The 12,965-nt window shown below is 37.5% G+C and overlaps 1 protein-coding gene across 6 annotated transcripts in view; it reads left to right on the top strand.

The window, feature by feature from the left end:
- Positions 1 to 12,965, top strand: part of LOC124163891 (SAFB-like transcription modulator) — a 48,012-nt gene that overhangs the window by 9,103 nt on the left and 25,944 nt on the right. For all 6 annotated transcript variants that reach the window (XR_006865865.1, XR_006865864.1, XM_046541000.1 and 3 more), the window contains exons 3-6: positions 3,864 to 4,135; positions 5,653 to 5,793; positions 8,315 to 8,348; positions 11,590 to 12,007. Coding sequence is in view for 4 of the 6 variants with exons in the window: in XM_046541000.1 (XP_046396956.1) it covers positions 3,864 to 4,135; positions 5,653 to 5,793; positions 8,315 to 8,348; positions 11,590 to 12,007 (865 nt within the window). In the remaining 2 variants the exon portion in view is untranslated. The remainder of the gene's footprint in view (positions 1 to 3,863; positions 4,136 to 5,652; positions 5,794 to 8,314; positions 8,349 to 11,589; positions 12,008 to 12,965) is intronic.

Raw genomic sequence — 12,965 nt, 5'->3', positions numbered from 1 at the left:
GCCAAAAAAATTCTATACTTCTCACGTCATTTAATCAGCGTTAAAATCTCTTGCTTTTTTTAAGTTCAAGAAAGAAACTAAACGCTACAAATGAATATCACATCGGACGGACGCAGTAATAAAAAAGGCTAAAAGATGCCTTTTAATATGAAAACTCCCCCCTCCGTGCGACTCACCTCGGTGAAGGTGGAAAGGGAAAAAGGGTATCAGTTGTTGCCTTTCGTGTAAACAGTTCATTTTTCTCTCTCTTAAGCATGCTGACTTAATTTCTTCACTTTACTTCAATACCCGAGCCATATTTCTTATGCGTGGAATGGTACCGAAAAATATCCAATCCTTAGTATTTTCTTTCGAGTAATGCGCTAAATGGCCTAGTCGATCTATACATAATCCTTTTTAACATCCTCAGTTTAGTGTTTTAAGTCAAGTAAGACGATTATCCATGCTTTACATGACGATTTTCAAGACTAATGTTTTAAAAAACTTGAAAAATCGGCCTCAGTTACCGAGCCTCAGAGGTCCGCGGCGTGTAGGTCAGCCTTGACGCGCGATTGAAATATCGCTCTTATTTCCTTCGTCGCAAACTTTTTTCCAAGATTTATACTTAGTAATCTTTAGAAATCTCTACTTTGTATTGTGGTTCAAATTTTCCGAGTTATATTTTTCGTAAACGAAAGATAATGTCTACTTTATGTCAAATTTCACGTGAAAAACGGGTCAGCCATTTTGCGTTGTAAAACCAGACAGATGAGAGCCAAAATCTTCAAAAGTCATTGAAAATATAGGAAAAGCACCAGGTCAAAGGAATATTGCGTTTTTTTATTCCATTAAACTCATACCAACGCAAAACCACCAGGATAAATTCAAAGATTTTTTGAGGAAAAACGATATCTCGCGTGGCATTGAAAAATTGGTCATGTTTGGGCCACTGTATCTCACTAAAGGGTCGTATTTATGTAAAACGGCATATAAATCTATATCTGGTAATAATTTATGAGTATTTACGCTAAGTTTCAAGTCTCTATCCCCAAAAAGGTCATTTTGGACTTCATTCCAGCTTTTTCCGATTTCGGACCAGTGCGCGCTGGGTGGGAAGACGATCGGCCGCCGTGGCTCCTGTAAAGGTATTCGGCGCCCATGTCGACAACTATAGTGCATTCGGCAAGCTGAAACTACCAGGCCAAGGCATTAGGATGACTTATCGGCTTTAAAAACTGCATTATGACACGAGTTTCATGATAGCGCTTCCTGTCGGCAGATCGCTGGACCTACTATACTCGAAAGCTCTATAACCTTAACTACTCGACTCGACATTCGTAATGCTACTCGAAACGCTCGAGTCGAGTACCAACTACTCGACTCGACTTGAATTTTCGAGTACTCGTACATCCCAGGAAGATATGTGTTTTGTTATCACGATTACGAGGCGCGAAAATTCAAATGACTTATGGAAACGCGGTCGTATATTTGGTGGTTTGAAGTACTTCTGGAATCGGAATCGATTTTTCACCTTGGCAAGTACTCCTTTTCGATTCCGGTTCTTGGCCGAGAATCGAGGAATCGAAGAATCGAGGAATCGAACCGACCCATCACTAATTTTTATCTTATTTTTTAATTTATTCATATCTTATGTGCAACCACAAGAATTATAATCAGACTTAGTTTTTGTTAATAACGTGTATTCCCATCTCAAAAATCACTATTTTATTTCAAAATGTTTCCAAGCGGTCCACAAGGTCGTATTTTATACTTAATTAATAATTTTTAAAATTATTTTTGCAAATTACTTTTTTTTTCACATATTTTGGGTTTTTTTTTCCTAATTTTACGGCATACTTTCTCAATCATTGCTCCACATCAATTACTTGTCCTCTATTCATTATGGCGTTTTCATTTTGTAGGTCATTAATATGTTCTAGTGTTAGGTACAGATAGTCTTACTTTTCATAAGAACTAACATATTAATCACATATGCAACACTCCACTACACAAATTGTACTATTTTGCTGGATAATTTTTAAGGCTCAAGGTTAGAGTCCCTCCCTACCAACAGCACTCCCAGGGATTATTTCAACTTGCAAATTATATTTTCTTTGAAATAATCCTTACGTAGACGGAGAAAAATGCAGAAAGCATTTTCTTCCGAAATCGTTCACTAAGGGCATAATGGGTTGGAAGCCGTTGGGCAGGGAGATTTGGCTGGGCCTTCTTCTCCACATGGGCGCAATTAGGGTTAACATGATTTCTAACGATTGTAGGTCAGAGTTAGTGCGAGTACCGATATTCAGGGAGAAAATGTGCCGTGATAGGTTTTTAGGAATCATGCAGGCTCTTCATTTCTCTGCTAACCGTGAAGGCATCCGTAGGACAGTGACTACGATTTGCCCAGAATGTGAAGGTCAACCAGGGCTCTGTCTTAGGCCTTGCTTTCTAATATATCATAAAAATTTGTAAGAATTTTTATTGAAATGTTTCAATTTTGCAAAAACTCAGAGGTAACACAGATTTGCTTTGATTAAAAAAATGTTCATACCACAAATTTATATTTTTCTTGCCGTTCATTGTGTGTTCTACTTCTGTGACTTGAAAAAATTAAATCTACGGCCTTTGAAACAAAAAAATTACACGTAAAGACTAATTCCAAGATATTTTCGTCATTACCCTAAGGCATCAACGGTAGAAGAAGTATTATAAACGGAAATATGAAAAGTTTGCTCCTTCATACAAGTAAAATTGCATGTGTGTAATGCGGGTTGCGTGAATTGTCAATTACTGGTGACGGGTGCATACATGTATGTCATTAACGTTTTTTACAAATTGCGAGAAATAGAAACAAAAAAAAATGCAAATTCTGTTGTATAACTTCCAACACCACGGTTATAAAGGAAAATCAACCATCCGTCATTGGAGGTTATGGCGAAAATATCATCCGCGTTGAATGTGTTAATAATAGTAATTGAAACAATACACAGTAAAATTTTATTATGATCGACTTTGACGGATGCTCTAAAAGAAATGAAATATTTTCTGTCATATTTATTTAATTATTATTTTTATTTATTTATGGACTTACCATACGTAACCATATGCATGGAATTTTAAGATCTTAAATGAGATTTAAAGAATACCTTTTAGAAAATATTCTTGAGCTATGTATGAATATATAGGAATAAAACATACCATAATCAGCATGTATGGTTTTTTTGTTCTGAAAGAGTTTTATCCTTGCCGTCCATAGGGACGTATTTGTCCCAGACTATGTCTCTGAAACTATTTGAGTTATCACTTTATGTAAAAGTTTTTGGAATCTACGCATCAATATTTTAACGTTGTCCCGTCGAAGCCGAGATATGGAGCATGGAGCTCCGTGATACGGAGCACATTGACGTGCTCTACCGGTTGGCTTTTCTCCGCCTCCGTAAGTGACTAATATCCACTTTCGAGTCTTCCGATCATGTGCATAGCCTTCAGTAAGCTTCCCTCTTTTGACCTGTGTGCACCGTTTGAAAATAGCAGTATTTAAACGGAAGTTATGGCACGAAAAGCATTCTCTATGTTTCTTTCTTATTTTATCGGCCAAATCTGATGGCATTCATGAAAATCGGGCCCGCATTGAATGTGTTAAAAGGTTAACAATAACATTCACTGTAGAGGTTTGCCAAGTGATATCCTTCTGGTGTGATTTGGGAAGTGCTGTGCTGTCAGTTGGGTGTTATTTCTCTTTATGTAACAACTGCCTCTTGAAAAGTGGGCCATAAAGAGGAAATTGTCACAGCTTCAGCAAAAGTAAACCTTCAAAAAATATCCACGTGCATCGGACCAAATTACTCCATGAGTGTGATGTATGTTTTTTTGTTTTACAGATAGAAGTGGCCATGATAATGAATCTGAAACTCAAAGCAATGCTGATGAAAATCATGACATGAGCCTTGATGCTGGGGATGGTGATGAGATGGAAAACAACAATAATGGTTTAGAGAACAAGAAAGACTCAGACAATGCAATTGAGGAAAATGAAAAGTCTATGGAGAGTGAAAAGGCTTCTGATGTATCAAAAGATGATACTAAGCAATCTAATCAAGACACAGGTTCACCTGTAAAAGGCAAATCTACGGAAAATGAAGCTAATGAAAATGTAAGTTTTTTGATGAGTTGGTTTGATGGCTGTGTGTGTGAAGTTGGTTTGGGGAGTCACTTTTGAATTCTCTGATCTTTTATTTGCACTGGCCTTTTTTTAAAACTGGACATAAATTGATTGCTCAAAATTACTTACTGTCTAATGCGGTATGCCCTAAGGGTTGATACAAGGGCCTCAGAAAATGTACTAATTGTTAACTCAAGTAAAACAAAAAGTATCATAACTGGTAGTTCTAAGATTCTAAAGTCTTGAAACCTCCTGAAAATGTCAAAGATTCATTTTCAAAATGTTGACATACGACACAAATAAAATTACAGATTTAAACTAGGTAATACCTTGTTGATTTCCCATGTAGATTATCGTTCTGTGGTAATATCATATGTATTTAAATCTCAATTATTCAGGTCACAGAAACTGCTGTAAATAGTGTGTGCGGATAACCCCTAAGGATTTTTCTCTTTTCTTGCAGCAAATACAGTACACTCCCGATTATCTGGGCTAATGATGGGCAGAGACAGCACGAATTATCAGAAAACAGGGATAACCCAAACTTTCACTTAAATGTCTTGCTATGTTCATAATTTATCTAAAAAAAACGATATATTATTATTTATGCAGGTATTCTGTTCGCTATCTTTTTAGCAGCAATAACATGGTTGTACTCGTATTATTAATGCTCTGTGTAAGGCCTGGTTTCGAAAACCACACATTGGAGGCTGTGATCACTGGTATAGGAAAGTGGTTTGCATGAATGCTTCAAAACCACTGCGCGACGTCGGAAACTACACTGTCAGGCATCACGCCACGTAGTCGTGTCTCCCACAAGTTGCCCGGGTTGCAACTGCTGGGGGATGTGTATCTTTGATCAAGTGGCATGGTTGCACACTGCGAGGCTTGGAAAACAGGAACACGGTGCTACCGTGAATGCAGCTAGCTAAGCCTGGTATCCTAGCATTAATGCAGTAATTCCGATGATTTTGCATCTGATTTTATTTTTCTATTAAGATCATGGAAAAAATTGAGCGAGAGTGAAAATCAAGCACGGATAATCCGCAACCCGGATAAACCACAGCCAGATAATCGGGTGTCTGCTGTATTATATTTCTTTTAATTTTGTATTTATATGGGGAAAGATTTCATGGTGATATGTCAATTAGTTTCTGAGCTATGAATTTTGCTTTTAGCCTCGCAATCCCAAGGGAGTTGAATCCAAATACTGCCCTTTCGCAGCAAACTTTCCAAAATTTTACCCTTCTGATCTGGAAAACTTTGAGTGTGAAAGGAAAAATATTGGTATATGCTGGTGAAATTGGTGGTAGTAGCTAGTGAAAAAAAATCATTGTATGAGAGTCCATGGGTGTCATTTTCAAAATATCGTGGTTGATTTGGCATGGGATGACCCTGCAATCCGATCAGGTAGCTCTCATTGTGTGGTTTATTTGATTTGTTATGACCCAACATTGTTCTTGTTTAATGTGTGTAAAGTTTAAAATAATGCTTTCTTTTCTGTGAAGGGTCATGAAGCCTCAAGAAGTAATGTGAAAGAACCAGAGCCAGTGCCAGAAAAGGCTGTATCTGAGAGCAATGCTGTGGATAATGAAGATTCTATTAATTTGACAATTGGGGAAGAAGAGGAGAAGCTTCTTGCTGAAGAGGTAATAGATTAATTGTCCGTGTTTTTCAAATTTTATTCCATTCTAGTGTATATTTATGGTTATTGCGTGGGCTTGCAAGAATTCATGTGTAATTTGTATGGGTCCATTTTAGCAATTGCTAGTCCATTTTAGTGTAAAATATTTGGCCAGAAGGTCAAATTATATGATTGACAGCTTCGTGTAGGCCTGGCTAAACATTAGCCATTGTCAAAGGTTATTCAGGAAAACCTCACTTATATGCCCCTGCAATTTACGCTTTCCTTAAAGTTTGCGACATTTTCATCAAGTCCTGAAGATTTACATATTTCCACTGTGTTATGCCCTCCCCTGATTTACACTTATGAAATTTTATGAAGTCCACCATTTACGCTAGGTCGCCAAAAGGAACATGGTGGAAAGCACATTACAACCGTATGAAAAACGAAATGGAAATCGGTGATACATTTTGGAACATTAGCAATCGGAGGACCTTTGAATTACATTAACTTTTCTTATTCGTCCTAAATTCTTCAACAGGTAAATCAGGTAAGGTTATAACAATTATCTGATTGTACTAGTTTCCAGCGGCAATGCACTCTACCAAAACGACGATCCTTGCACGAAAAGTTTAAAAATATTTTTAAAATATAGCATGCGTAACTTCAATACCCATGTACTCTTCTAAACCTCAGAAATTGAAATTACCTTTTGGCCATTTTAAAAATCAAGGATTGGGTAAAATGTCATTTCAAAAAGCACTTTGTAATGAAAAGATGTTGTTCTCTCTATAAAAAATACGATGAAATGTACCAATCAAATATTGTCATATCCTCTCGTGGGCAGCTTGATAAGGTGCGAATCAGACTAGGGATCTTGACTGATGCTGAGGGATTCTGGACTGCGAAGGTGGTTCTCTTGGAGGGACAGTATCGATGAGAAATGAAAGATACGGAGTTTGCCGCAAGGAGATTATTTGATTGTTGATTCTTGGGATAGGAAATATAGGAATATGGGATGTGATAACCAAATTGTTTATAGTTGCTTTGTCTAAAAAAAGAAGTTGAGTTTTGAAGGCTTTGAAAAAGAAAATAACATGTTATTCCATTTTCTTTTCCAATGGGGCTAATGTAAACAAACCGCCATGTTTTTTTAAACATATAAATTAAATTAACTATTGAGGTGGAGGGAGGCAATTGTTGTGTATGGCTCGGGATGGAGTGTAAAGGAGACAGAGATTGTTGTGAACGGGAGAAGGGGAGTTGGATTGTAATCGTCACGATGTGCGGATGTGTTTTTGCTTCAGAGTTTTAAATTATAAAACGTGTTAAACAGTGTAATAACAATATTGTGACACATTAAACAGAAAATAATAGTAAAACGTTACACCCTCAAAAGTGTAAAAGAGGGGTTTTATTGTATTCATATTTCAGCTACGTTGAGATTAGCAATACCATAGCTTTTCCAAATCCAAAAAAGTAAGATTTGGAATACTGAACATGTTTTTTTATTTTCCATTTTGTCGTACTTGGCATTGAACCTATTCTGAGGAAAGAGTAAAGTTTTAGAACTTCCTGTAAATTTCAAGTAAATAATATTAAAGAAGTTTGCTTCTCTTTTCTATTATTTTACAGTGCATCTTATGTTCAGTGGAAGCTCATTTAATGGGTACTCATATTCCCCAGAAAATAACTTGCTATATTGAGTGGTCGTCATATCTAAAGGTGAATGATGAAGGCCCTGAATTCCCATATTCACCTTATGTGACAACTTATCCTTTTTATTAGTGCTGTTTCACGTAGTAGTACTCAAATTTGCCTTAACTTGCATATTTTCTTGCAAATTTTCAAATAAAATATTGTAAAGCAAGTGTTGGCACTTATTTTTTAAAAATCTATTGTCCGTGGCTGGGCGACCTGCTATGTATAGCAATTTGAGCATGGGTCTGGGATCATCCATGATTGATATGGTGGTTTTATGGTAGAAACAATATTCCAGACACTGCACCAAGCAGTTGCAGAGGCAATTCTTTATATTTAGTTTGTTTTTGAAATTTATTTTGATTCAACCTTTGTATATCATCGACTTTACTCTTAACTTTTGATAGGTTATTTATGTGGTACATTTAGTGAGTTAGACTTACATGTTAGTTAGTCATGGCTCCCACTCAAACGAGAATAAGCTGTTCATTTCGTCTACAGTGAAAAAACCTGGAAAAATCCGTGAATTTTGTCATGAAACCTTAAAGAATCTCTCAACTTTAATTGTAGAACTGCGATTGACAGATCAAAAGAAAATTCGATATGTCGTTCATGTTTCTAGGTCAGTCATGCACAGACACGTTCCAATGTACATGATTGTTGCATAATCAATATTTCTGCCTGAAATGGCTTGTCAACAGACGGTGAATTTGACAACGTTTAGACCATGAAAAACAGGGGGAAAAATGTGAATATTATAATTTTGTTTAATTACATGAGTGGGAACCCTGTTATTGCAATATATTATGCTACACTATTCTTATGTGGAAATTTTTTTATTTCAGGAGGAAAGCAGTTGTCATGGAAAGGACAGTAAAGGTAAAGTATGGATCTACTGTTTCATCTTATTATATTGCTTATTTCATTACCTATGGCTATTTTGTAAAATCAAGAGCCTTTTTAGTGTGCAAGTTCGAATGTCATCTTGAAATATTGTGCTTAGGCCTAACTGTGCTTGAAATATATTCGGATTTATGGCATTTAATACAAAATTTAAACTGTGAACTAAATCTGAGAAGCTATTATTGCTCAGTGATTGTTTTATCCGGCGGATGTTTTCAGGAGTGTCAGTAAATATTTTCGTAGTAATGATTTTCATAACTAGGTTTATCATTAAAGATGTTTAACTCCTGAAAAAAAGGACCTGTTATTTGTAATCCATGAAGAAGAGGCATCAAGTATTAGTGATTCGTGCTGTGTTCTGGCAGCAAAAGGCAGTGTCTTCAGTTTTTATATTCATTACTCCCTACGGAAACCTCAAGGCAATCCTGAAGTGAAAGTGTCTTACTGGCTGAATTGTTCTGTTCATCATATGTTCACCTGCATCATCATCGATTAAATGATACAGCAACTGAAGAAGCAGTAGTAACAGACTCTGAAGATATACCTTCTGATTTCCCATTCCATGGGTGTAATTGACCCTTAGTTTCCATTCATTTTAATAGGAAACTTTTATTTTGCCCATGTGCTGTTAAACTTTGTAAATGGCTCTTGATTTTACTTACTTTATGCAACTACTGGTTTAGATCTTTAATTTGACGTGTTATTAATTACTGTGATGACTGTCCTTACAAATTACCTTACTTAAAAATTTATCCGAGTAGTGGTATTTGGCTGAATATGCACATGATTGCTCTGCATTGATCAGTTTCTTTCTTAACCACAAATTTCCTAAGTAGAACCTGCTTACAATCTTGCAGAAAGAAGATTATTTTCTTGAATGATGTGGGACTGTGTGAATGCTGCCACTTTTGATTTTATTATTACAGTTGCATTCCCCCTTTTTTTTTGAAAGTTAATTTTACAGTGCAAATACCCTTAAGTTTGTCCTAAGGTCAGGGTCTGGATTAACGGTTGGATGAGTTATGTGTGGCATCCATTTCCCACCACGTAAACAAATAGAGCTTTTAAATTGTATTTGCTTTTGAAATTTATTTTGATTCAACCTTTGTATATCATCGACTTTACTCTTAACTTTTGATAGGTTTGATGTTTGTGTTAGAATGAACTTAAGAAGTAATGTTTGGGGATGTCTTTATTGAGCTTGTATGGTGCTGTTTTATTTATGGCTGTGTTCTCTAGATCTTCTACGAGTTTCTCAAACACTAAGAGGAAGCACAATTCTAGGATCACATATATCATTTGATTAAGAACGATTTATTTCAAGCAGTCCGAACACCTATTCAGTTTAGTAGGTCATTGTGTGCCTATGCCCTCTTTTTGTGTGTTAAATTAGAAAAATGATGAAAATTAATCTTAATATCAAATGGTGTGTTTAGTCAATGTCTATGGAATTTAGGACTGATTTTGCTCTGCTATTCAGTTGTCTGATGTTTCTAACCAGCTTGCATAGTTGATATTGGTCTTCATGAAAAAGGAGGGAGATGCTAGTGTTCCACAAGCCTGTTATATCTACTATTTTCTTTCCTTTTTGAGGATTTATCATTATAATTTATAACTACACATTTTTTTAAACTCTTAATTTTTCTTCCATCACACTTCCTTTTTAGAATTTCCCACTTTCAGACAATTGGTGGTATCGATTGTTGGCCTCGTTTATGTCCACATTTACATAGTTGGTTTTGATGTCTTCTCTTTATCTGAGACGTAATTCAAGTCATGTTTTGTAAGTATCACTACTCAGGAACACAGACAGTGTAAATCCCATGTCTCTTCATTTTTGGGATGTCTATATTTTGACTAAATTTTTTTCTGCTAATAGGTCGCTAGTTGATACTATTGTCTCTATTACTTTCTAGTTTCTTTTGATATTTATTTAACCCTTGTCGGTTATTACTGGGGAAAGGTTTATTTTTTGTAAATAAATGAATCTTTGAAGTCTTTATAGAAAGCCCTTTGACATGTTTTTCTCGATATGGCTGTGTAGAATTCTTGATCGATTTTTTTAGTAGTATGACTGTAAATCGTGTTTAATTTCTCATGCAAGTGTCTTCAGTCATAAGTTTTCATACATGGTTTGCCTCGCTCTCTTCATTTTTGGCACATTCAGTTGTCTTTTCTTGTATGTGCTCTTTATAGAACATGATATTTCTTACCTGCTGCTTCTCCAGAGATGTTCACATTTTTTTGTTGTTATAATCACCGGCAATTATTTTGTGCTTTTCTTAATAAATACGCGGATTAATGTTTAATTCAAGAAAGACCTTCATAGTCGTAAACTGTGGTTAAGAGTTTTTAGAAGCTCTCAATTTTCATTGCAATTGTGGAAACAGCACAAACTAATGATATCTTATGAAATACTCATGTTTGATTCTTAACTCATCAATGGGAGAAGTAGTATATTTTTAAGGAGTGTATTTTATCCTTTTTATCCAGACCCTGCCTGTGGTGCTCTATTTTTTGGTATCCTGTTTCTGGTGTTTTTTTTATATATTTTGATGGAAAGATCTATAAAGTATTTGTGTGTTTGGTTGTGTGGATGGATGTATTTCTTTCTGGCTGAGGTTAGCGTGCAGGCTCTTCAAGCAACCATCATTATGAGAAGATGCTGCTGTTCTCCAAGCTGGTGTGCTGTGCCTCCTTCAGAGATCCTGTCGGTTTCCTGCTGCTATGTATTAGAAGCATCACAGCCATGGTGACATCCTGACCAGTCATCTACCTTGATGGCTCTTTGATCTTCTCAGCTACCAAGGAAGCTTGAAGAGTTCCTGTCATCCCTTGCTTTGGGGAGAAGGTTTAAGTTTGGTGAAGGGGTGATTAAAATCTCCCTTTCTAGTGAGCTCTCGCACTCCTTGGCAATGGTACCTCTTCGGATTCATCTCATCCTTCAGGGACCACCCTCAAAGCCCTTTCTGTGGGCTTAGGTAAGTCGGGGCTGTCCCACCCGTCGGCACGTGAGAGGAGGATTCACACCATCCACTCTTTCAGTGAGCGAACAGCTTGCCAGCATGAGAGCCGTCATAGCCATTCACTCTCCAGCGGGGCCCGTGGAGGGCTCTGCCACCCTTTGCTCATACTGGGGGTGAATGAGGCTAATGACTCGTCCCACCTTTTTCTTCCCAACCTCGGTGCACTCCATGTCTGCTTGCTGCTGCGGTAGATGCAAACGGGGGTCGGGATAGTGGCAGGGCCGGTGGGCCGAAGTCTTTGGAGTCGAAGACAGATGCAGCGTCATCCTGGGGAGCAGCAGGAGATGGCGGCTCTGGTGGTGGGGCCTCCGGTGCGGGATCAGCAGCAGCCTCAGATGCCAAAGACATTGAAGAGGACCATGAGGGGAGGGTGAAGGAGAGGCGGGGCCGCAAAGGAGAGGGCGAAGAGGATGGTGGTGCCGCCAGAGCTAAGGATGATGAAGAGAAACGGTCTCAGGGGGATGGTGGGCTCTCAGTCTCCCCATCAGCTGCTGCCTCGTCGGACAGGATGGAGGGTGGTGATGGAGGGGAGGGTGGAGAGGGCGATGAAGATGGGAAGTCAGGGAATAGCAGGAAGGAGGAGAGGGCGGGGACAGACAAAGGGAAGAGGTTGGTTTGGATGTTGACTCGTCATCGCTCATGATTCTTGTCTCCCATTTTCTGTCCTTGCAATGGCACCATGTCTTTGACCGATCATTTTTGGGGGCAGTAATGTCTCAGGATGAGGGTCAATGCGTGCAGTTGTAAAGCAGTGGCAAGAAATTAAATTATGAATCTAAAGATTTTAAATCTATTTCTACCCTCAAAATATTCCCTGATGAATCACTGACACGTAAATGCTGAATATGCAATTCAATTGCTTAACATTGTGGAAATTGTAGCTAGTACAGTGAGAGCTACATCTTCAACTGCCAGTTGCGTTGAATTGGAGAAAAGAGAAGCCTTCATCATTATAAGTTGTTTTCGCCAAATTACCTGTTGGAAACTGGGACCAGCTGTAGATTGGGGAGGATGGAAGTAGGGAATAAAAACCCACTTTAAAAATGAACAGGGTTGATCTAACCTCGTGAAGCAGGTTTGTTGGTTGTCATGATCAACTAACCTAATAATAATTGCAGACTTCTATTCCTTGAGCTGCAAGACATTCCTACAATTTTAATGCAGCGGATGAAATGAAAAAGCACATTTCATTGTTCAAGGAAGGGAAGACTGTCATTTAATGTAATTCATCCGTGGAACACTGTGTTGAATAATTTATTTAAAGTTAATTTGTTTCAAATACCATCCTGGTTTACGCATTAAATTAGAGCTGACCGAGGACATGGATAGTGTGATTGAGCTACGAGAGGCATGCTTAGTTATTTGATTTCTGCTGGAAGAACTGAGTATGGGAAAATAAGCGCTCTCACATTGTGTCAAATGAAAAGGATACTTCTGGTGTGGTGAGGGTGATTGCAGATCTGGGAGTCCGTATTAGTAAATGAAGTGCATGCTGCTACTTGCAGGGATAGTTCATCAAAAATCTTATGTTCATCGTTAAAATTCGTTTAAATGGAAATATTATATA

This window comes from Ischnura elegans, chromosome 8 (assembly GCF_921293095.1).
Source record: "Ischnura elegans chromosome 8, ioIscEleg1.1, whole genome shotgun sequence".
Classification (NCBI taxonomy): Eukaryota; Metazoa; Arthropoda; class Insecta; order Odonata; family Coenagrionidae; genus Ischnura; species Ischnura elegans.
This window is presented reverse-complemented; position numbering and strand designations above follow the sequence as displayed.